The sequence below is a fragment of the Crocodylus porosus genome, unplaced genomic scaffold, assembly GCF_001723895.1.
Source record: "Crocodylus porosus isolate Cpor-Errol unplaced genomic scaffold, CroPor_comp1, whole genome shotgun sequence".
NCBI lineage: Eukaryota > Metazoa > Chordata > Crocodylia > Crocodylidae > Crocodylus > Crocodylus porosus.
Genome location: NW_017728947.1, coordinates 70,823,804 through 70,848,192, shown reverse-complemented (window position 1 = coordinate 70,848,192; position 24,389 = coordinate 70,823,804). Strand labels below are relative to the sequence as shown.

At 41.6% G+C, this 24,389-nt stretch overlaps 3 protein-coding genes across 4 annotated transcripts in view; all 3 read left to right on the top strand.

Moving 5' to 3' along the window:
* SNX6 (sorting nexin 6) overlaps positions 1-900 on the top strand; it is a 46,774-nt gene extending 45,874 nt beyond the window's left edge. The window contains exon 12 of one of the 2 annotated variants that reach the window (XM_019551326.1): positions 154-900. In XM_019551326.1, the coding sequence (XP_019406871.1) occupies positions 154-207 (54 nt within the window). In that variant the 3' untranslated portion in view covers positions 208-900. The remainder of the gene's footprint in view (positions 1-153) is intronic. The other variant, XM_019551327.1, reaches the window with a different exon arrangement.
* Positions 901-1,884: 984 nt separating this feature from the next.
* On the top strand, positions 1,885-10,717 carry EAPP (E2F associated phosphoprotein). The gene is made up of 6 exons (XM_019551328.1): positions 1,885-2,033; positions 3,398-3,579; positions 6,386-6,484; positions 6,853-6,976; positions 8,230-8,346; positions 9,819-10,717. Exons 1-6 carry the CDS (start codon positions 1,960-1,962, stop codon positions 10,093-10,095), a joined length of 873 nt encoding a protein of 290 aa, XP_019406873.1. The 5' UTR covers positions 1,885-1,959; the 3' UTR covers positions 10,096-10,717.
* A 2,879-nt stretch (positions 10,718-13,596) lies between these two features.
* SPTSSA (serine palmitoyltransferase small subunit A) lies at positions 13,597-22,265 on the top strand. The gene is made up of 2 exons (XM_019551329.1): positions 13,597-13,779; positions 21,037-22,265. Exons 1-2 carry the CDS (start codon positions 13,677-13,679, stop codon positions 21,138-21,140), a joined length of 207 nt encoding a protein of 68 aa, XP_019406874.1. The 5' UTR covers positions 13,597-13,676; the 3' UTR covers positions 21,141-22,265.
* The last annotated feature ends 2,124 nt before the right edge of the window (positions 22,266-24,389 follow it).

Genomic DNA, 24,389 nt, shown 5'->3' with positions numbered 1-24,389 from the left:
GGGAGGAGGCCTTTAATTTTTATCACAGATTTCAATCTTTATTCAGAGAAAACCAGGATCCCTGCTCATGAGTGACAAATTGCAACTGTATTTAAACACTTTTTTTACCAGAGTAAAACTTAGAAATTGTCACAGTTTTCTTTATTTCTACAGGGCAACTTACAGCTGTTGCAGAGCTGCTTGGCAGTGTTAAATGGAGATACATAAATAATTATCCATCCCTCCTCTAACAAGGGCTGCCCTCTTGGATTTTGTTTTCATGATTTCAGATAGCTATTTACAGCTCACTGGAGAAATCAGTTGACCAAGTGCACATAAACAAGCTCCTCTTCTTTAAAAACAAACAAACAAACAAAAACCAAGTAAAACAAAACAACTGAAGCCACCTGAAAGCAGTTCCAGACTATATGAAGCAACAGCATACTTATTATACGCGCATATTCGCACATACGTTTATTTAATCATTGTATGCTTTCATTGTTCAAAAACCAAATGTTCTGTTTTTTGTGAAAGTAGCCAATATAATTATGTTCATGTTATGAATAGTATTATGGTATGGCTGCCAATCTTATTTACCATTGTAAGTAACTTCTAAAGTTGTCCATTTGAATTACACTGCTCAGATGGATTAAATATTGCCATTAGATGTTTGAATATTCTTACTATAAAACATTGTATACATTGTCTTAGTTTTTCCATGTACTGATATTATCAAGTCTCTTACAACTTGATTTTTTTTTTTTCAATTAACCATTTCCTAGAGATTTTGGAGGAAACTTTATGTAATCTTTATAACTATGATCTAAAAAGAAAAGCAAATGCATTAGTATGTTTGCCTTAACTTGTAGACTAATCCCAATTATTGTAAAATAAACTGTGAAATCCATGATTTTTCTAAAATTATGCAGAGATTGTATCATCTGTAATAGTTTTAATAGTACTCCTAATAAGTCTGGTTATTTTGATCAGCACTTTTGCTACTTATTCTCTAAATGAACAAGGGTAGTGGACTGGGCTGATCATACTTCTCCCTGGATTCATACCGTGCCATTTCTCACCCAGATTTTGACATGTCTTGGTTTTTTGCCTTTTTGTTAGAAGTGCTTGCATTCAAATACTATTTTGCACGTGGTTGTCTTTCTACAAGAAAGTAATGTTTAATTCCAGATTCTGGTGGGCAAGGAGAAGAAAAGTGGTAAAAATAAGGCATCTCCTCTTGGTCACAGGCAAGATGCTCTGCCTTCCCACCCTGTCCTAAAAAATCCAGTGAGACGGTGACAAGGAAGAGTCCCATTTCTCTGCCCCAGATTTGTAAATAACAATTTAGAGTTAAGACCGTGTAGCCTGTACATCCTTTTGTTGATGAGCTGTTTTGTGCGTCTCATTTGAACTCTTAAGTCTTTTTTTGCCCTGCATTTTTCTGCTGTGTACTCCACTTTGTCTGCTCCATAAATCACCCTGGCCAGGGCTGCCGTGTTGCTATGCGGACCACTGACCGCCTCCCCTGCGGAGCCGGCCGGGAGCCAGGAAGGAGGCCAGCCGGCTCAGGGGAGCCTCCTCTCTTCTGAACCTGAGGGCAGCTCTCGGGAACTATGTTAAACGTCACTGACCTCGCATGTGGGCAAAGGGGGAGGGAAATAGGGCAGCTCTATGACTTGCTGCTGCACCTGTACCGTTGACGGTGATCGCGGACGTCACGGGTCGGCGCCTCCGGCTGGAAGGCGGACGAGCCGCACGCCGCAGCTGCGCTGTCACCAAGGCTGCCTGCTGCCTCTGCGGGGGCGGACCCGACCCCGCTACCGCAGCGCTGACTTCCTCCCGCCAGGCACCGCGCGCCGAGAGCACAGCAGGCGCCTGCCGGAAGCGGAAGTGTGCCGGGAGCGCTTCCGGGTGGCTCGGGAGCGGTGGGTGGTTGGGTACGCGGCTGCACCTGGGGGTGCGCGGAGCGTGGCCGCTGTCATGAGCCGCTTGCAGGAGGACGACGACCCCTACATAATTGAGGAGCCCAGCGACGAGGAGCCGGGGCAGAGCAGGTACCGAGCTGCCCCCCTCCCGGAGCCTGGCTGTTGCTGGGGTGGTAGGCCCTGCCCCGCGCGGGGCTGCCTGGGCCCCGGCTGCGGGGGGGCCGGGCCGGTTCACGCCCCGCGCAGCCGCTTGGGCCGCCTGAGCGAAGCCGGTGTCGTATCTGCACGATAACTTAAGCCCTCGTACATGTACGATCAATAGTAAAAGTGCTCAAAATGTATGGGAGCAGACGAGGTTCTTTGGGTGAATCTGATATCTTTTATTAGACCAACTTAAATAGATAGGAAAACGTTTCTTGTTAAGTACTTAAGTTGGTCTAATAAAAGATAACAGATTCACCCAAAGAACTGTGTCTGCCTATGTCCTTAGACCAACACAGCCACAACCTGCACCCCTGCCAAATGTACAATAATATTTGAGGCAGCAAATTGACCCAGCAGGTGCAAAACCCAGGTCATTATCAAGGAGTCTTAGCTGGCTTTTGAGCTTGCTGTCAGCACTTTGTTAGGGCTGTTTGTCTCCAAATAAAGAAATTAGAAGTGCACCAATACATTGGTCCATATTGTATTGGCCAATATGGTTCATTAATTGGCCATCAGGCCAAAAATATTTCTATTAGCATACCCTAAAAGAAATGTGTCAATTGACCCAGTTCTCACTCACTCATTGGCGAGTTATAGTGAGTAATACAAAGTAAGCTGAAGACATATATGCATACTTATTTGCATATTTTTCAGTGTACAGTAGTTTTTCAGCAAATACGATAATTTTGAGCTTCCCATATAGTAATTTCATATTTAAGACCTGGCAGCACTGGTTGAAGCAGCATCCAGGGAGTTGTGGGCAGTGATGCCCACCATGGCCCGTAGACTCCTGCCCCTACCTGTCACCCATCACTTGCCCCGGCCCCGCAGTGCATCAAGTGGGGTGGGACTAGATACACATGTGCAGTGAGGTGGCATTGTTTGCACAGCCCCTGCACTCCAGCCTCATCGTCGTCTTTGAAAACCCCTCCTGCTTTCCAAGGTCTTTGCTGAAGCTTGTTTACAAGTAGAGTCTGGGGAGGTGGGGTTTGGTTTAAATGGAAATAGTGAGGAATCCCAGTGCTGTCTCACAAGCTGCTGCCTTGGCATGGAGCCCTGCTGACAGCACACAACCTGGGTCCTGCAGGGACAGTGCTGGGTCACGGGGTGTCACCTGTGGGCTTGGGGCTTTAGCATGTAGGATAGAGTGGGATCCACAAAAGCTTCTCATAAGTCGGTAACGTGTTTCTCAAGGCCTTCAAACCATTTGAAGTGGGGGAGGAGGGGTCTTGGCAGCATGGAACTTTTGGACTGTTAATAACCAATGTGAATGGTTAAATCTCTCATAGCTCAGAAGATGAAGTGGACGTGCTCCTGCATGGCACCCCTGATCAGAAGCGCAAACTGATCCGGGCGTGCCTCACTGGGGAGAGTGAGTCTTCTAGTGAAGATGAATTCCAGAAGGAGATGGAGGCTGAACTTGACTGCACTATGAAAACCATGGAGGGGAAGTGGAAGGCATTAGAAGCAGGTACATGTATTTTAACACTTGCTTTTCTGTCAAGTTGTAAGTGAAGTGTGGGCTCGCTAAGAAGTTACGTTATGCATTATTCTGCCCCTGGGGTATGGAAAAGAAGAGTTCTGTTGACAATCCACTGATCATTGAAGAATGGATGGTTGCTTCTTGGTAAAGTGGTCAGCAGTGAAATACTTTTCTTAGCCACTTAAATGATTACTGTAATGTTCTGAAAAACTCATTTAGTTGAATAGGGTTATTCACACTTCTAGGGACTTTCTTCTTTTCCTGGTTTTTCCTAGATTATATTCCTTTGCTGATGACTTGCCTTTCTTGGACTAGTCTTATTTAAGGGTCTCCATTCCTGTTTTCAGCCTTTCCCTCCATACATTTAAGGGGGGCTTTTGCTGTCACTGCAGCATCTTGTGCTTCCCCTCCTTTAAACCCCTTCCAGACATTGCCAGGATTTGAATAACATCAGGTTTCTTTCATCCACTGCAGATTGTAGTTGAATCTGTCAGCTGTCATTCCTGTGGTTAGTATCTGGCACCGTGGACATAGGGCACTAGAAGATATGCTCACCTACAGGAAATAGGAGAAAAATATAAATAGCATTTTTTCCCCAAAGTGAAAAGTATTTTTTTTTACTTGTACTAGGAGCCTCCTGAATCAGAAATGTATTTGGAGAATAGGACTGTGCTAAGGGTTTGTCTAGACCAGGGGTTTTCAACCTTTTTGGATCAGTGTAACCCCAGTGGCCAGTTGTGGAACGATGTACCCCCAGCAGCTGGACGCAGAGCTGGGGACAGGGGGGCACATGGCTGAACATGGAGTAGCAGCAGCCGCCGCACGCAAGCTTCCCCTACTCCCCACATTCGGTCGAGTGGGTGGCGCCTGCGCAGTGGGGCAGGGGAGTGCGTGGTGGAGTTCCATCCTTGCCTGCCTGCGCATACCCCCTTGGGCATTCTCAAGTACCCCCAGGAGTACACATACCTCTAATTGACAACCCCTGGTCTAGACTAGATTTTGAGGTTGTTCTTTTGAGTTAATTGATTGTCAGTTAAGTCAGCTGAGTAATATGGTTATTAATGTCAGGTATGCCACATTAGTGTTTGTAGTTCACATTCTCTGCATAATAATAAACCTGCAGCTTTTTGATGCCACTGTCACTTTTCAGCCTTTGGTGCTGGTCTAAATGTAAAGATGTCAGGTACATCCACGTAGCTGCTTTTGGAATCTGCCAAGTTTTAAGTTATTTCTGAGCATTTCATTGGTTAGAAGATTTTTTACGTAAAAATGTAACTGCCTATTGAAGCTCCAGCAGCACCTACACTAGTTTCTTCCATGGTGGATGCTGCAAGCATCAACTCCTGAATTAGTCACGTTTTAAAGTGTTTGATAACTTGTCACAGTAAGTGAAGGTTGTTGCCACTGTGGCCGGATCCAGACTTGCAGGAACACACTTTTTTCCCTGGGACAGATGGCAGCGGTACAATATGTGCTGTTGCTACTTGTCCCCAAGGAATGCCTGTTCATGTGTGCTCTGGTGTGTGGTATATTATCCCAAGTGGGGTAGGGGAGGCTGGGGCCAGCAACTGGGCAGGCCCCTGCAGCCTTACCTGGAGTCCTGGGGGTTGCTGGGGCTCTACCAGTGGCAATCCAGCAGCTGGAGTGGGGTTCTGGCTGACCAGGCTCTGGGTTTGGGCAGTGCATGCTCCCGCCACATGCACCATCTCACTTTTTCCAACTGTGTTGCAAATTAGCAGCATGGGAAATGTCTGCTTGTGTGGCATGTACAGTCCTGCTGACTGTATGTGCGCTTGTCTGGATGCATGCTGTTTGTGTTTTTACAGGTGAAATTGTTACTAGTAGGAGGTGTATATTGAATCCAGAAATGTTTCTCAGGGACAGCATTTCCAACAACATCGGTTTTATATTAGTTAAAATCAAAATCCAGAAGGAAAAAAACAGGAATTTTTAAATAGTAACTTTTTGACTTAGAAAAAATCGATTACTAAACTAAACTGACAATAAAATTATCCCATTTACAGCAGGGCTGAAGAACACCTGCTAGTGGTCAGAGCCCTCCCTCTGAATGCATTGTGTATCTTACTGAGAGGGCTTCTTTTAGACATAGGTCAGTTATTTTGATCCAGAGTGACACAATAACTGAGCACAGAAGAAATTTTAAACTATTTTTCCTGCTACAAAATGAATATTGAGGCAGTCTTATTAGAATCCCAAATTACCAATTGGAAGGTTCATTTTAAAATGGGGTCAACAAGGTTAATTGTATTTTTCAAGTTGAATAAGCAAACATGATCTGGTGTCGTTTTCAGTTTGTTAAAAAGAGATAACATGACACTTCTTCAGGTGGTGTTCTGTTAACTTGCAAATGAAAGCTGGCTCTGAACTGTGTTCTGGTTATCCATTTGAGTTGACCTTGCATCCATTAATTGTTTGCAGTTGGTATATCTATGCCTAGGGGTGCTGTCACAGATCATTAGTACATTAATTAGGCTCCAGTCTTGCCAGGATTTTCAATGTATAAAGTTAAGTATGTGAGTAGTCCCACTGTAGTCAATGAATGGAGTATAGTTTAGTCAGTTTAATAGGGTTTACATAACATTTAAAGAACTGGATTAGGGCACACCAATTAGGAACTTGTTTATAACAGAAACTCACCAGCCTGAAGTGCAGTGAAGTTCCTAGAATAGGCCCCAGGGGAAATGTGCCAGTGATGTTCCTTTAACTCAGAGATACAGGGTAGTGGGATTCAATATTGTTGATTTTGACCATTTGTTTCTAATTTCTTAAATAGGTACTCCCACAAGTACTGGATCAGCTGGAACAGCTACCACTTCCAAGTACTACGATGATATTTATTTTGACTCTGATTCAGAGGATGAAGATAAAGTAGGTAAACGACTGAGAAAGGAGTTGGCAGCTTTACAGCAGTGTCTTTCTGCTCTAGACCCTACTGAGTCCTCTTTGAGTCAGGATATGTTGCTGGGAGTTTTGAGGGCAGGAAGGGAGGTTTGGGAGACCAGTGTTATCTTGCCAATACTACGGTGCTGCAAAGTAGCTGATAATTCTTATAGTTTGGTGCTGCATTAATCCTTCTAGAACAACCTCAGCCTTTATGTCTGGTTTGGATTTTGTGAGTATAGACAATAAAACATGAAGCAGATGTTTAGGTTTTTTATTAGTGAAATAGATAACTGTGCTTTGTGTAATAAATCAAGTTGTTTGGGAGGTGGCATAAAAGTTCATCTACACAAATCTTAGTTACAGAGGTTGCCAGGAAGAAAAGGAGACATCAACAACGCCGGATTCCTACTAATGATGAGCTACTGTATGATCCAGAGGAAGACAATCGAGACCAGGAATGGGTAGATTCGCAGAGAAGAGGGTAAGAGGCTGTAAATATTCCAACTCAAATTTTAAAATACTGTTGAAAGTGCTAGCTATAATGTCAACTTTTTCTAAAAGTTGTTTTATTCAGGGTTTAATTTAAAGAATGTGAAATGTAAAAGCCTGTTTTAATGTAGTGTTTACCAGTTATGTGAATCAGTAAGTATGTACTCAGGGCTAAAACCTATTTTTTACCAACTCCCCACTGATGGCAGGATTTGACCTTGGGAAAGGAAATAATTGATGTAAGTGTTTTTTTTCTTAGGACAGTTTTTAATTTATTTATTTATTTACAAAAATGGTCCAAATGCTTAAGCCAGTTCTACAATAGAGATCTCAGCAGATGCTCCAGATAAATAGAGAGCTTACAGGATTGGTGAATTGTTCCTTTTAATGTACTATTATATTTTGATCACTGAATTGGTTAGTGTTTAATTAAAACCAATGTGAATGCTGTTTTTTTTATGCCAGTCTTGGAATTTAATGAGGCAGAACTACAGTATAACCTCATAAAGCTGGATATCAAAAGTCTGGAATGCTTGAAAATCCAACACTTCTAAAAAAACAAAAACAAAACAAAAAAAACCCCACTAAATTGGGGAGTAGTGGCAGCTGGTCTTGGAGCAGTGGAGGAGGAAGCTTGCACATGGTGGTTGTTGCTACCATCCACCACCCTGTGCCACCACTGCTCCAGGACTGGGTGCTGCTAACCCCTCTCCCCTGCTCTGTGACCAGCTGCTGCTCTGGTTTTAAAAGTTCAGAATTTTCAAATTTCTGGCAGGTGCCCAGTCCTGAGCATGCTGTATTTGTGGGGTTATACTGTATTTGGATAAAAGGGAAAGCCCAGAGATGCTTTTTGGGTGAGATTTTTTTCCTGCGGTAAACTTGGAAAAAAAAAAGTGGTTAGTCTTGCTTATGCAAGAAAAACCAACTTTTGTATCTTTGGCTTCAGCAGTTCTTATGCCACTCATGAGTTGCCCACAGAAAAAAAATTCACCCTTTTATTTACCTGAGGTAAAAGCTATGTACATAAATCCAGCCAATGGAAAACCCCTCATGCCAAACAAATACCAAAAAAATGGTGATGGCTTTTCCAGCCAGGATCTTTGAATTGAGGGGGTGGAGGGTGGGGGAAGGGCATCTATAGACGTGTGGATGTGATTGGATGTTAATATGGTTTTTGAGGTTCAATTTTTAGATTTCTTATTTATAAATGTGAATATTTTTACCCATTGGATTTTCTGTTGGTAGGTATCACAATCAAAGAAGAGGTCTGGAGCAGCAGCTTAAATCGCAAGCCATTCCAAACAGTGATGCTGTTTTGAACTGTCCTGCTTGCTTGATAACATTGTGTCTAGATTGTCAGAGGTACTAAAAATGACATAATCTTTTTAGGTTGTCTTAATTTCAGGCACAATGCAATATGTAATTTTCATGTGCTAGTTCTGTAGTAGCCTGGTTGAAGCAAATGTGTGGATCTAGCTCACGTATATTAAATTATATTTCACCTAGGTTCACCAGCAAAGTGTTGAACAGCACCTAGGTTCAAACAGCAACAAATCTCAGATTTTGTTAGGGAGGGATTAAGGAAGGATCAGCAAACAAATAAATACTCTGTAGAAGAGCAATTTCTGAATTAGCTGAGTATTTATGATGCGTACTTTGGACAATATCTGATGCTGTACACAACCTGTTCTTATCAAGGTTTCTTTGCAACCAGTATTTTCAAGCTGTTTATTAGTTGGTTGGGCACACTGCCCAATGAATAAACCACAAAACTAGTTTTCTCATTAGGTACTGATTTACTTGGGTGCATCAGTTTTTTCACATAAACCTGTCTGCTTAGAAAGAGAAATCAGCCTCTCTTTTTCCATAATTCCCTTGAACTATGCTTACTACTTCTCTAGAGTTGAGGCTCTGTGCTGTATAAAAAGGTCCCACACTCACCTGGAGCAACCTGTCGGGATTAGACTGTAGGGATTATATAAAGATATTTAAAAGGGTCCAATCCTAAGAACTGTTCAGATTTTTCCAACTTCTGTTTATCTTAAAGCATTTCCCTGTTGTTACAGGGGCCCAGGACATGATCCCTGCCCTTGTCTCTCTTGTTGCCTTCCTGTGGCACTTGGTAGGATTTTTAGTTCCACCTCTCCTCCCCTACACTTGTTACAGGGGTATGTTATGGTTGTGATGTGTGGGAGGGGACAGAATGAATGTTCTTGTGGACCATTTTGGGCAAATTTTCATTATATGCTTACCAAGGATTGTGTGGAACTGGACTTGACTGACTTGAATTCTTTTCCAGGCCTTTGTTTCTTTATGTCTATTTGCCAACTTCAGGCTTTGAGCAGACTATTTTGGTGAAATGTAGGGAGTCTTTGACATACTGAGAAACAGTTTGGTAGGCACAACTGAGTTTTACAATAGGCATATTTTGGCCAGTTTCAGGGCTGAACCACAATTTCAGAGTTTAGTAACCAATTTAGCAGGAGTTGGGGACAGACAGGTTGGGTGGGATGATGGGCAAAAGATGGTTCAAATTCTTCCATCTAATCTTTCTCCCATCTTTAGTTGTAAATTTGTCTTTTGTTACTTCGTAGCAAGATGGCTCTATATTTCAGGGATATTTTATCAAAATAATCCATCTACCAATCTCAAAATAGCTTAATTTAAAAACCAAAGAGTTCATTTTCTGGTTTTAATACTTTGTGACTGGCTCCTAGTTCTTTAGTTCGGTATTTTCTGTCTTCAGTCCCATTTTCAGCAATAGTGACTAGTTTTGTGCCTGAAGAATGTTCTATGTATAGAAAATGACTGTTGCATTTTCCCCTTCTTTGCAGACATGAATCGTACAAAACACAGTATAGAGCAATGTTTGTGATGAACTGCTCTGTTAGCAAAGAGGAGATTCTGAAATATAAAGCCCCAGCGAACAGGAGGATAAAAAGAAGAAATAAGAAAATGAAACAAAGCAATGAGACCACCAGTGTCCAAGGAGATGAGGAAAAGGAGGAAATATATCATCCAGTCAGATGTAATGAATGTTCAACTGAAGTGGCTGTCATGGATAAAGATGAAGTTTTTCACTTCTTCAATATTCTAGCCAGCCACTGTTAACATGTAAAAAGAACTTCAGTACTTCAAGATCAAGACTGAGACGCCTCAAAAATATTGATTGTACATATTTTTAAATGTCCCTTCATATCACTTAAACATTTTTAAACTCGCATTTTTCTGTTATCTTTCTGGCATCTCTTTAAAAATTTATGCAAGGGAAACAGTAAATTGTTGCATTTGAGAATGGTATTCTATCAGACCTTCATGTAATGAGAACAAAAAATTTAAATTTGTGTATGCAGTGTGCAGTATTTGTTGTGTATTAGAACCATTACTTGTGTACTTATTAGGAAATATCTTGATGTATGTTAGAATTGTTTCTTAAACTAAATACTATATAAATTCTTTACCTACATAGTATGATTTTTGGAGTGCTGATGAACTAGATTGGTTGGTGGACTCGCTAAGTTGGCCAGTTGATTTGGTTTTATTGGCCAGTTGATTTGGTTTTATTGAAGGTGGGTATTAGAGGAGAGAATTTTGTAGATGTAGCAATATCCAGATGCTATTAAAATATCTAAATATGGACATTTTTTACTTACATGTTACATTCTTTTTGGCTTGTTCCCTGCATCTCTTGTAAACAAATATATTAAATCTTAGTTAAGTAGCTTGAATCATGGATTGGAGGTGAGGAAGTGTGATATTTTTGTGTTACTTTTTTGCTTATAGTCACTGGACACATTTTAGGAAAAATTTTGCATAATCAATTCAAACAGGCCACAGAAATAGCCTGTTTGCTTTTTAACTTCGCTTAGTAGACTGACAGTTTCTATATGGAAACAATACATAGCTTTTCTTCTGTTTTAGTTTGGACTTGTTCAAGCAAAATGCAGAAACATTGTCAAGTTAATGTTTAATTTCTAGATCCGCTGAATAGCTAAACTCTTGCTTTTGATTGGCTAAGAGCACCTTTCCTATTTCTGGGTAGCTGAGTGTTTCTCAACCTCTTTAGAAAGATGACTACATAAAGTAAATTTTTTTGACACATTTTTATATTTACCATGACAGAAAAATTGTGCATCAAGGAGAATAAGAAGCCAAAATTGATGTGTAGTGGAGCAGGATTTACTTTGGTGTATTCCTTTCCTGATAACCTTTTCCAGTCCCTTTGGGTTGACTGACTGATTGGGAAACACTGTCTTATATATGCTATGCTACATACATGAGAAAAATCATTTGTAGCTGTAGCAGAAGGGAGTATTATTTGGCAATAGTGTTGATTATTGTGCACTGAATTAGCTTCTGTTGGATAGTTCGCTTACTTTTGTGGTTTTTAATTGTATTTTAACTAGGAGCTGTACCAGAACTATACACAGATGTTGCAGGTTATTTTGGCTTCCTTGTTGCAAACCTGACGAGTAATCGTATGAACAGCATATGGTTTTGTGATGGTATGTTCTCTAGGCCACTGGCACTTTCCAGAGTGCTTACATATCAGGCCTTGTGTTGCCCAATATATTCTCACAGTCATTTACCTGGTTCATTTATTATTTGATTTATATGCCACCCTTCCCAACAAAGACTCAACCACTTTACAATAAGAGGACAAAATTGATTATAAAGCAGGAGAATGAGCAAGAGAACAACATAACTTAAAAGACAAACTGGACCATTAAGATAAATCAGAACTGCTCTAACCAATATCCTAGCCTACCTCTGTCTGTTAAACACCGGCCCAAATAGAAAGGTCTTACAGCACCTTCTGAAAGATGTTCAGGCTCAGGCTCTGGCATACCAAAAGATGAGGAAGTTACAGAACTGAGGCGCACCTACTGAGAATGACATGCCAAAAATGCTTTTGCCAAGCAGACTTGGTGCATTGATGGTACCTGTAGGAGTTTGCTCTTGGTTGACCTTGGAGATTGCAATTGGGTACATGGGCAGTGCCCTCGATACGTTTAGGGTCTTGCAGGGCAAAACCAGCACGGTGAATTATACCTGGAAATCTATTGGGAGCCAGTGCAGACTGGATCACTGGAGTTACATGCTCATGGAAGCCTATCCCTGTCAGGTGGGCCATCACACTCTGCACAAACTGCAACTTCCAGACAGTCTGAAAGGGTAGTCCTATGTAGAGTGTGTTGCAGTAGTCTAACCTCAAGGTTACAAAGGCATAGATGATGGTAGCCAGATCTGAATCTGAAAGAAAGGGCCACTGCTTTCTCACCAGATGGAGCTGGTAAAAGGTGCTTCTAGGCACCACTGTCACCTGAAGTTCCAAATGCAGGAGAGGACCCAGAGCACTAGGGCTACAAACATGAGTGACAGCAGGAAACTATATCCCATCAATGATAAATGTCCCAATCCCCCCAAAATCACATGGTCTGCCCAATACCATCACTTCTGTCTTGTTTGCATTCAGCTTCAGCTGGCTCCCTTCATCCAGTCCCCAACTGCAACCATGCTTCATGAAAGGAGTGAGATTGCTGGGTTTTGCTCAGATGAGGAAGTGTTGCCTATGAGACCTGTTCCAATGTTTAGGGACCCATGTGGAAGGTGGGGGCCAATTTTTATATTGCCACAACTTGTACACCTTTATGGTATAGATGCAAGGGTTCCACTTAGAAACTGGCAAGGTATTGTATATTGTATCTGTGAGAACCAGCCCAGTATTTACGGGGGAACCCCCTAGTTGGCATGGACAGAATTTACTGATGCTTAGGGATACTTTAGGGCAATGGTTCTCAACCTTTTCAGGCTCGAGGCACTTCATGGAAATTGCCACCTTAGTTTTCATTTGTTTGTTGACTACAGGAAAATGCTAGAACAAGTCTTCTGTTGCAAACACCTGAGACAGGCCAGAAGGCTTTGAATGCCATGGGTTACTATGTTAATTTTTGTTTTTAAAGACATTTTTCATGTTCCCAGCCAAATCAAGTCCATATCCATGAGTGAGGGTTGCCAAAATATGGAATGGCTTCCAAGGGAGGTGGTACATTCCCTTACCTTGGAGGTGTTCAAGAAGAGATTAGATAGGCACCTGGCTGGGGTTATTTCACCCCAGCGCTCTTTCCTGCCTAGAGCAGTGGGTTCTCCATCTACAAGGTCCCTTCTGACCCTAGAAATCCATGAGTCAGTCCAGAACCATAAGTGGCCCTACAACTGGCAAACATCCTCCACCCCCACCAGGGGCTTCAGATATTTCCAGAGTCTTTTGGCGGGCATCCTGCATGCAGGCCCAAGCCTGGAGGCTCGGGGTCTGGGTGCCCCCGAGTTTCATCCGTCTTCAGTCATATGGCCGCAGGGGCAAGCTAGGGAGGAGCATACTGCCTTCATGGACCCAGATATGCGGTATTTCCCCTGCCGGGTAAGTGTGGTGTGTCCTGTGAGTCCTGCTGCCAACCCGGCCTGGCGCGGGGCTCAGAAAGTCTCCCCTCCAAGCACCCTGGGTGACCACCTCTGGTCTGGGGCCAAGTGAAAGGTTTGCGGGGAGGCCGCTGTGAAGCCAGTGGCCCCGCCCCTTGGGCGGGGCAGTGGGGGCGGGGCGCTGGCCGGGGCCGCGAGGGGTGGCGGCGGCGCAGTGGCAGCCGCACGCGGAGGCGCGGGGTCGGTCGGTCCGTTCGTTCGCGGCGCCCGCGATGGCGCTGGGCTCGGCCTGGCAGCGCGTGTCGTGGCTCTACTACCAGTATCTGCTCGTCACGGCGCTCTACATGCTGGAGCCCTGGGAGCGCACCGTCTTCAGTATCCTCTGGCGGCGCGGCGCGGACCGCTGACTGGGGGCGGGGGCGCTGCCTCGCCAGGCGCTGGGGCTGGGCCGGAGCGGAGGCGGGGAGGGCCGGTCCGGGCTGGGCCGGGGAAGTGCGCGAGCTCCGAGCGGCCGGCGAGGGCGGCCCCAGCCCCGCCGCTGCCTCGGCCTGGGCGGGACAGAGGCACCTCGCGAGGCCCCGGGCCCCGGGCTCTGCCCTCCGAGCTCTGTCTCTCCTTTGGAGGCGGCGGGGAGGGGGTTTGGCGGTTGACCTAGCGAGCCCGGGTTTCCGGCTGGGATTTTGTTTTCTTTTGTCATCCTCTGCTTGAGAGCGGCCAGGCGGCCTGGGTGCTGCCTACAGACAGGAGGGGAGGATGGGGGACTTCACCCGGTTGTGCTGTTAAAAGCAAAGCTGGAGGCTTCTGGCTGGAGGGTCTTGCCCCTCTGCTGGGGCTCAGACCGTCCTGCACATTTGGGGTCAGGAAGGAACAGAAGTGGGATGTTGGCTGGTGGTTCCCCCGCCTTACTGCGGCAGGTCGGGGTGTTCGGCTGGTCTGCGTTGTGTTGGGGTTGAGGGTAGTTTCAGGTAGAGTTTACATCGTGGTTGTATGGGCTGCCTTGGCTAGGGTTGATCCTGCCTCAGGCCCTAGATGACCTCTGGAGGTTCCTTGCAGCCCAACTTCTTTATGACTTATCTTTTATTGGGCCAGCTATGTAGTTGGGATAAAGTCAGGCAAGCTTTCTTATGGAAGACCTTGTTTGTCAGGTCTTGGAATATGGGAAGGCAAGCACAGCAAGCTCCCTACAGCGTAAGGGAGGGGCTGAGAAGCAGCCCCATAAGGATCAAAGGAAAAACTGTTGAGATCTTCCAGTACTCAGTGGCTTCTTTTGCTCACTGTATGGCTGCTACCCCTGAGCATGTTTTAGCTGGTCTCAGCCCCTCTCCTGAGCTGGTCTCAGCTTGCTGTGCTTGGCTTCCCATATTTGGAGACCTGAGGAAGAATACCTTGCACTGGAAAGCTTGCCTGACTTTTCTCCAACCACATAGTCAGCCCAACAAAAGATAGGTCATAGAGAAGTTGGGATGCAAGGTACCTCCAGAGGTCATCTAGGGCCTGAGGCAGGATCAACCCAGCCCTAAGAAATCAGTACCTCTCTCATGGCTTTTGAACTAGTGTGGCTACAACATCGTTCTTTACACTGTCTTAAAGTCACTGGTCTTGCGTAATTCGCTGCAGTTACTCTGCTGGCAGGACGATTACATAGAGACCTGTATTTTCATTTCTTTCTAGAGAGTGGTGTGCTATCTTTTTCAGGGCTTAGTCCAGAAGAATTTTTATAGAGAGGCAGTTAGGCGATCCTTCATTAGAATAACACTTTATTATTACAAGTTGCTCTTTAATGACCTCAACAAGCATTTGCACTATATTATTAAAAAAAAGCGGCGAGGGGAGGAGAAAACTTTATCTTGTCAATAACAGAGGAGAGATAATGGGTGACTAATAGGGTGTCTTCATTGGGATGACAGTCTACAAAAATGCTTCTTCTAGTTAACCACCCCCCAAAAAACAAACAACCCCCCCAAGTTACAGCTATATAACCACATTAAACCTAAAAAAATGCACAGCATATAGATAGACTTCAGACCATTAGATAGACTTTCTGTTAGGTTCACATACATCCACATAATGTCTGTTTCACTTGTTTGTTAAGTGGGAGCGTCCTTTTATTTCTGTAGAAGAAAATTGCTCACAAGATACTTTCAGGGACAGGGAAAACTGATTAGCCCACTATGAAAATGAAGCAACAAAGTAGACTACATAGGAAGAGTGCAGAAGAATGCTATATTATTCCAAGTGTTAGTGATGAGACATCTTTCTTTTCTAAGTCTACGCACATCATACTTTGTCAGTAGTTGGGCTTGAATCTCTTCTTCTCTTTGTGATGCGAGCAAAATGTTTGAGCAAATGAAAAGTATGTACATTTTCCTTATTCTTTGGACTTGTTCAAGCAAAATGCAGAAACATTGTCAAGTTAATGTTCAATTTCTAGTTCTATTTGGAGAAATATGTAGTAAACTTAAGTAACTTATTAAGATGGTTATAGTTTAAAATTAATTTGACAAACACCTTTCATTGTTCTTACTGCAGTGATGTCATTGCTGCTTATTCTGGGGTTGCAATTGCCCATCACCTTTTGTTGCTTTAGCAATGACTGTAAACTTTCTTAGAGTGAGCAAGCTGCAGCTTGTTAACATCTGGAGAAATGCAAGTTCGAATGCTTGGAGTCTAACTTCTCATTTTAAAAAGGAAGAATGCCCATGGTACAGCAAATCTTCACATGAAACTTGGAAAAAATTTAGTTTATGGTATTTTTCCAGTGGACATGAGGCTGTTTGGGGGAGAATATTATATTGGCCACCATCCTTTTTTGGGCCTTGGTCTTTCTAATTGCTTCAGTAAGGTGGCTGGTTGTGATTTAGACCTCTTCGGACAGGTACTGCCTGACATTGTTAACTTACTTCATGTAAGCTGTTGAATGACTGCCAGATGCTTATGGAGATTGACCTCAGCTGTGTCTAAACCAGTGTTCTAGAAATTTAAAATCTCTTCTGGTGTTGAAAGCTCTTCAGGCATTTAAAATATATGATAAATTAAGTTCCTAGACTTGCTACAAAAACCTTTTCCAAAGCTGAATATATCGTTGATTGTCCAAGAGATCAGTAATCTTTATGAAGGTTGCATCTGGTCTGCTCGGAGAGAGTCTGTTGATACAACAGAGCTGTTCTTTTATGTTCCCTTGTACTCTTAAGTCTTTCTCCATCGCTTTGTTTTCCTTTAATGCAAACTTCAAAAAGCTTACTATTTGTCTCTTTGTTCTGTGTCTGTACAATGACTAATATGGTGCAAAACAGCAATAAACAGTACAATACAAATCATGTTTTGTAAACCAAGTAGGGTTAGTAAAATAGTTCAACACCATTTTTTTAAAGCTATAGTTATCAAATTTCTATTTAATTTTTAAAGGTGTACATCACCAGTTTAAAGTCCACTATCTTAAAAAAAAAAACAAAAAAACTATTTAACTTCTTAGTATAACAGCTCCCAGTTTTTCTGCCAAGGTATATCCATTTTGGAAAGGACTTTATTACATGCTTCCCCTTTTTGGAAAAATTAAGAAAATTTAGACCAGGGGAAATTAATTCACCTGCTGTAAGTGTGAAACGGTGAAACTGATATGAAATGCACAAAATAATCAAACAGAAAAAACAGACTTTTACTCAAGCTGTTTGGTTAAGGTAAACTCTAGGTTGTGTTTGAGAGAGTGAGGGTAGAATTTATACAAAATATTCAAAATTTGTACAAAAATGTGCTCTTTAAACTTGCATCTCTTATCATTTCTTCCCTCACCTCAACATAGAGATCTGATTTTAATGACTGTCTGTCAATACTAGGTGTATGATGTGCTGTTGAAAGTAACTATTTTCTGCTTGGACCATTGAAAGCAGCTCTGCTTTAGACAGCATTGCTACAGAAGGCTTGATTCTATCAAGATCCACTACTTACTATTGCTGATAATGGGCTGTATTCCTGATTTCGTTGCTACTGCAATACTTTCTAAGAGCTCCAGTTGTGGACCAGGGTAGCACTGTGCTAAATGCTGTACAAACAAAGAACAAAAAAGATACCTGCCCCAGAGAGCTGACTAAGTAATTCTAGCATCTGATATCCTAGACTCCCAAAATCATAACTAAGTAGTCATGTTGATATGTAGATTTATGAAATCTTAGTGTTTTAATGACTAATAATTCATGCTCTTTGATTTCTCCTGAAACTGTGGAACTAGATATTTCTATCATAAGGCCCCTTAATATATACCACAATATTTATAAGGTTTATAATGCTTTCTGTTTACTAGACTTGAGCATTTTAAAATGAAGGTAATTGCAGGTACAGTGGAGTGCCACTTATCCAAATCAATTAGAACCAAAACCTGTTTATAAAATCAGTGGGTGCCTAACGCCCTGAGCTTATAGAATAGGGTAGGATAGACATCTGATAAACACACAAATACTTTTTCCAATTATAAACTTAATTTTGAAGCATATGCAGTATACAGTCCCATCTAAGATTGTGAAGGCTTAATAAACATGGTTAGTCTTGTTTGTCTCGAAGAACTTTCTCCCAGCAACAAGATCTTTCAATTGTTTTAAATATACAAACTGTGGATTCTGCCTTGGGTTACCATTTAATACCCTCCTAAAGTATTACTATAGCTTCAGAACAACCAGTGATTTCACAGCTGTTGTTCAGTGCAATGTTATCTTAATTGGTAATCTCTCCAGCATAGCTGCATTTGTGTTTTCTTATCTAGAAGCTGTAGAGTTTGAATTTCTAACCGCCATCATTAGGATTGTATTTCACATGTCCTGGAATTTTCTGTAGATCATCCACAAAAGTCTTAATGTTTACATCATAATTAAATTTTGGGGGCGTTATTTGAACCACTTTGCTGCTTTTGTTTCCCATCAGCTATAGGCACTGGCTTTGCTTCCACCATTTCTTTGAAGCTGTGTACATTCGACAGTTCAGTGCACACATGCATATCTCTGAGTCAGACTTTTTCCATAAGGTAAAGATGTCAGACTCAGATTTCAGAAATTGGCAGGTATCTAAGTGCTGTTTTCTGTAATTCTCTAAAACCCCTTGATTTAAAAGCTGAAAGAATAAAATTATGTTGAAGGTAGAAAAAGACATTCAGTAGCATCATCTGATGTCCATAGCTGTTCTGAGATGGATAGGTTGATACATTTTCCTTTTACTTTCATTTTATTTTTGGTTTGCTTCTTCACAGCTGGGACAAACAGTTAATAAAGCCAGTTGGTGAAAAGAGCTGTGTTCATTCACCCATATTTTTGTGATTAGTCATGCTTGGTCTGTCACTTTAATGTTTTTAAAGCCCTCTGGATTCTTTGATTTTTATTTTTTTCATGCAACTGCAAGGTAATTTTCATAAGCATGTGATGTTACAACATGCAAGCACTGTTGTCCTTTCTTACTAAACTAATAATTAAGTGTTGTTTCCCTCCACCCCCCACCTTGTTGAGATGCCAAGACATTGAAAGGAAGTGTTTTCCAGTAAAAGCCTATCTCACTGCTGCTGTCTGGTCGGTCTTGACTGAGGTCTTTCTTCGGTACTAGAAATGAGACTTCTGCTTTTAAATTTTTTAGCTGACTTCATATCCGTGCACATATTCTCTTACCCCTCTCATTCCCTTCCACGTTCAGAATGTTTGTCAGGCAGCTGGAGACTGAAAGTTTTTAAGCTCTCCAGAACTTAATCTAAATGATGGACTGCCTCCCATCTGTTTGTTCATCCAGATTTCTTTCTCTCTAATCACTGGTTATGATGCTAGTACACTCTGGCTCCATTTTTACACATACCACAAATAAATAGCACTATTGAGTACTTCATTATCAACAGTTTTCAAGCATTCTCATGCCTGAGTGCCTTTTGCTGAAAATAACTTGCTGCTGTAAGCTTCAATTTTGTTACTGCTTAATTTTATGATGTTTACCATTGCTTTTTCCAATGCTATATTCTACAGCAAGCTTGGTAACAGATTTGCCTTTTCTCAGTTTATTTCAGTTACTTATTTCTCAATTATTAAAGCAGTTCTGCTTCTTTTTTGTTTTTGTTGCTCTTGCTTGCACTGCACACCATGCAGATTGGCAGCATGTCCTCGCTTGGATACATGCATGGTTTGGATAATTGTTAGCAGGTCTGGCAGAATCTGATTTTTATTTTTTAAATAATTTTGATGGCTAAAATCTGTTTATTTTTAAGCATTTCTTTTGATTTTTTTTCTTTTTTTTTTTTTAAATCCATTTAACTTTTTCAGGATTATGTGAAATTAGGGGCATGGGGGCAGACAGTTTAGCTACTTCAGCATACTGGTAATTTCTTTTAATAAAATCACGTGTTGAAATATAAAAAAAAATTTATATCCATAAATCAATAAAGCATACCTGATCATGCAGGGACTGGTCTGGGTTTGGTGGGAGTTTGACCCCTGGCCCTATTGTGTTCTATAAATCTTAATGATTACCAGTGGAAATATTTTTTTTTTCATTGATCTATAAGTGTCAGGTAAAATCAGCATTTTTCGATTTCAGAACTCAAACCCCGCCACGCCTAATTAATTTGTGTTTTTGATTATTTTGACACTTGTAGTTTGTGAGCAGAGCTTTATGGTTACTTTGTTATTTTACTTATAGAGAGTGCAAAAGCAGTGAGATTTGGTTTGGTTCAGTCTTATTGCATTTCTTGGAATTGGGCCTAAGACTAGAAAACTTTTTTCAGAGCTTTTATTTTTTTCCCCCCTAGGAAGTTGGTGTTCAAACTTAGAAATAAGCTAGCAAAATAGTAGCCTGGAGATGTTTTGTAGATGATCAGATATTACAAAAGGTTTGTAAAGAGCTGAAACTATTATCAGTACTATACAAGCAAAAAGCTGCCTTGCAAATGTGGTTGGAATTCAAACTGAAGTTAGACTTTGAGATGTGTTGATTAAGTGACCTCAAGCATACAAGCTGTCTATAGTTGCTAGGAATGGAATCCAGGTCCAGGCTTACACTAAAAGACCACTGTCCAGGCATGTACATGCACACATTATGTTAATTTGCAAGGCATTTTACATGGTAAATTCTGTAACATGCAAATTTGTAATGTAAATTATTTGTAAAGCATAAGGCAAGGTAGATTTGCACCTTATCGATTCAATCAGACTTGAATAGAATGGCTTGTGTTACGTTTAGGAGAGCCCTTATGATCGGTATTCAGAGAACAATATCTTAACTTTATGAAAATATAATATAAACCCATGTCCTTGCTTTTTGCTGACTGGATGAACTCCCACTCTAGAACCTGCAGCTGTTCTGGGGCTCTTACAAAATGTGGCGTGTGTATGAGCTTCTGCAGTAAACACCCTTTATTGTCTGTCCCTGTACCCCACCTCAAGAAATGGACAGTACTCTTATGCTCATTGCAAGAGACACAGTGGAAAACTTGCAAGCTGTTACCATACTAGTCATTCTTACCTGTTACACTTACAGGTTTTTTTTCCTACATGTATTAATACATAAATATAGTTGAATATATCTAATGTAAAAGGACAAGTTAATACAGTATTAAAACATTCTTATGTGACTCAGTACAATTTCAGACAACATCCCTCCTTAACTGTTCCTCAGATTCCATGCTAGTTTCTATCGTTGGGATGGCATTATATACTGGCTACGTGTTCATGCCTCAGCACATCATGGCTATATTACACTATTTTGAAATTGTGCAATGATGAAGAATGTCCATGAAGGAATCATGATCCAAGATTCATGCTACTGAGAAGACCAACTCCTTATTTCTAATGAGACTTCAACAAATGTCAGAAAAAACAACACATGATTATGACTCTAAAGACTAGGAAACCAGATGTTTAGAGCAGGGTTGTTAAATACCCCCTGCGTTATGTTCATTCCTTTTAATTTTACAAGATGCCCTTCTACAGTAGTTTTGTCTATTAAATATTGTGACTGTACTTTGATATCAGTATTTTCTTAACTTTGTGACAGTTTCAATATTGCACTGTGAGAGCTTTTCTTAATGTAACTTTGAGTAAATTCTGATTGCCTCCTATTTTTTAATCAGATGTCATCTTATTAAATGGGGCTTAAAGCTTTTTGCTATTGTATGGTATATATTTGCCTGGATATTTTTTATTAACACATTTTGTAAGAAATGCATTTAGATTCATATTGGAGACATGGATATATTAATTTATCACTACTTACAAAAATAGTTTGTAAGACTGAACTCAGGTGTACCGTTTATTGTCCAAATTTTGTTCAACACAGTATTTGTGTGTGTCACTAATTTTGGCTTTAGCAATAAATTTTAAAAGCTTCTGTTTGAAAAATACAGGGAAGAAACCAAATTAAAATTTCATCCATCATGTTTGGGATAAAACTATGAATGTGTTCATTCCAGGGTTAGATCAAATGAATCTCTGCAAAGCAGGACTTGCATTCTTTCATGCACTGCATTTAGGTTCTTGTAAGGTTTTGTGATAGCACTTTAATGCTGCTGTTCTGGCTTTGAAATAGACTGTAATTGTACTAATCTCCCAAGGATTGTGTCCTACTGCAGAGGAGGGGAGGTATTTGTGTAGGTTCTAAACTTTTATATAGGAGGTAGTGTTCCAAACATTTGAATGTGTTCTTGCTGTAAGTTGCCAAAACATAGGGTTTCCTGTGGACTTGAGTTAAAACTACAGCAATAAGAAGCTGAATACTTGACTGAAGTCCTGTCTTTGTTTTTATAGCTTTTTTTCCAGATTTGTATTCTGTAATTTAAGATGGCAACAACCTGACTTTCTAAGGTGGAGGCTATTTTTGTTTTATTAAAAATAAAAACTAAAAGCAGAGTTGATATGATTTTTCTTTTTTGTGAGAGGTTAATGTATTTTACTGTGCCTAAAATTCTGATGAAAGGCATGGGGATATAAGAATGACACAAACCAAAGAATTTTTTATTTGCTCTCATGGAGCGCAGAAAGCAGTGCCAACTTTTGCCTAATCTGGCCACAGAAAGCAGTCTGTGGCTGTGACCAAACACAAATGCGTGGCTGCAGACAGCTTAAAAATGGCTGATTGGGTGAAAATCTAACCTTTCATTGCATGAGGTTATCAGATGAAGAAGTTTCTAAACATAACATCTGTAACTTGTCTGCCAAGGACTCAGCCTGTTGCTGTTTTCAGAATGGGAGGTGGGGAAAGGGAGCAGAGGGAGTTAAGTCTGGAGGGTTTTAAGCCTCCCCTGGAGGGCAGGGTGGGTGAATTGGAGCCCCTCTGGGGGGGCTGCAGTTCACCCAGCCCACCCTTTAGCACCAGCTGGGGAGCCCCAAGAATGAGCTCTCTCTGCTGCCTTTCCCTCCTCCCATTCTGAAAACTGAGCACTGGCAGAAAGCCCTGGCCCTTGCTATGGGAACCTGGCTGCAGGCTCATAGCCTGCAAGTAGATTCCCCTCCTCCCTGCAACCAACAGCAAACTTCTGTTTGGTCTGGGGTAAGGCTGTAACTTGGCACACTTTGCAGAAAATGTTTTGAGGTACAGCTAAGAGTTGCACTTCTGTCTTCACCCCTAGATAAAATAGATGCTTTGGACAACAGGTTAGTAGGAAAATGTGCAAGTAATATACAGTGCCTAATCTCAGAATTGGTGTTGTCTCTTAGGCCTAATGTCTTTAAATAAGACATGCCAGTGAGGAAAGAAAATATCTTATTGTCATGTTTTAAAATAAGTAAATAGTCAACCAATGTTAATTCTAGTTAACTGAATACAGTGTGGTTTTGCACATGCCTCACGCACCTTAAGATGCACACCTTGTTTTTGAAAAGCACAATGTAGGAAATATATATTTTGGAGTCATGGCCTGGAGCTGGTTTTTTCATGGAGAGGCCATGTTGCACAGTGGCTGCCACCTTCTCTACCTTCTCTAGCCAGCAAGCTGAGTGCAGCTGTGTAGGGGTTAACACTAGACTCTGCTTTTCCTGTGTACTTCCTGAGAGAGAAGCTGGTAGCCATTTTGCAGCACAGCATCTTCATGTTTCTGTTCCAGCAAAGAAAATCGACTTTGATGCTTAACCTCTTCCTGCCGCCCGCACTCAGTTTTGGAGGATTGATTGATTGATTGATTGATTGATTTTATTTTTTTGTAGGAAAGTGTGTGGTACATGAGTTAATGTGGTACCTTTTTGATTTAAAATACTACTTGGACAAGTTTGACCCGAACTTCAGGGATGAAATCCATGCTTTTCTGTACTCTTTGAGTTTCCCACTAGCTCAGTGGTTTTCAGCCTTTTTTCATTCATGGACCCCTAAACATTTTTTAGTGGCATGGGCTCCTTTGGAAATGTATTGTGTATAGTGAACATAAGTAGACAGTGACGAACAGTTGTGTTAAAATAACAATAATACAACTTTGTGAACTCATTATTTTGTTGTCAGTTCAAGGATATGAGCGTTTGATAGGGTAGGTGACGACTTCAGTTCCAGCCTGTGAGGGGCTGATTGAGGCCTCCATGCTCCACACACTGAGGACCTGGGGGCAGCCGGTCAGAAGTCAGGGACACTGAGTTGGGACTGGCCATTGATGTTTACAAACGGGTCCTGGTACAAAAAAGGTTGAGAACCACTGATCTAGTTCAACTCCCTGCTCAGAGCAGGACCAGCCCCAACTTGATCATCCCAGTCAAAGCTTTGTCTAGCTGAGTCTTAACTATGGAGATTCTGTAACCTCTCTGGGTAACCTGTTCCAGTGCTTTACTATCCTGTTAGTGAGCAAGTTTTTCCTAATACCTAACATAAACTTCCCTTGCTGCAACTTAAGACAGTTGCTCCTTGTTCTGTGATCTGCCACCTCTGAGAATAGTCTAGCTCCATCCTGTTTTGAATCCCGCTTCAGGTAGTTGAAGACTGCTATTAAATCCCCCCTCAGTCTTCTTTGGACTAAATAAGCCTTGTTCCCCCTTGCCTCAAGTCATGTCCCC

Coding starts and splice junctions, on each gene's coding strand:
- SPTSSA (XM_019551329.1), top strand. CDS start 13,677: ATGGCGCTGGGCTCGGCCTGGCAGCGCGTGTCGTGGCTCTACTACCAG. Junction 13,780..21,036: donor CTGGGAGCGCACCGTCTTCA/GTATCCTCTGGC, acceptor ACTGTTCCTCAG/ATTCCATGCTAGTTTCTATC.
- EAPP (XM_019551328.1), top strand. CDS start 1,960: ATGAGCCGCTTGCAGGAGGACGACGACCCCTACATAATTGAGGAGCCC. Junction 6,485..6,852: donor AGAGGATGAAGATAAAGTAG/GTAAACGACTGA, acceptor CACAAATCTTAG/TTACAGAGGTTGCCAGGAAG. Junction 8,347..9,818: donor TTGTGTCTAGATTGTCAGAG/GTACTAAAAATG, acceptor CCTTCTTTGCAG/ACATGAATCGTACAAAACAC.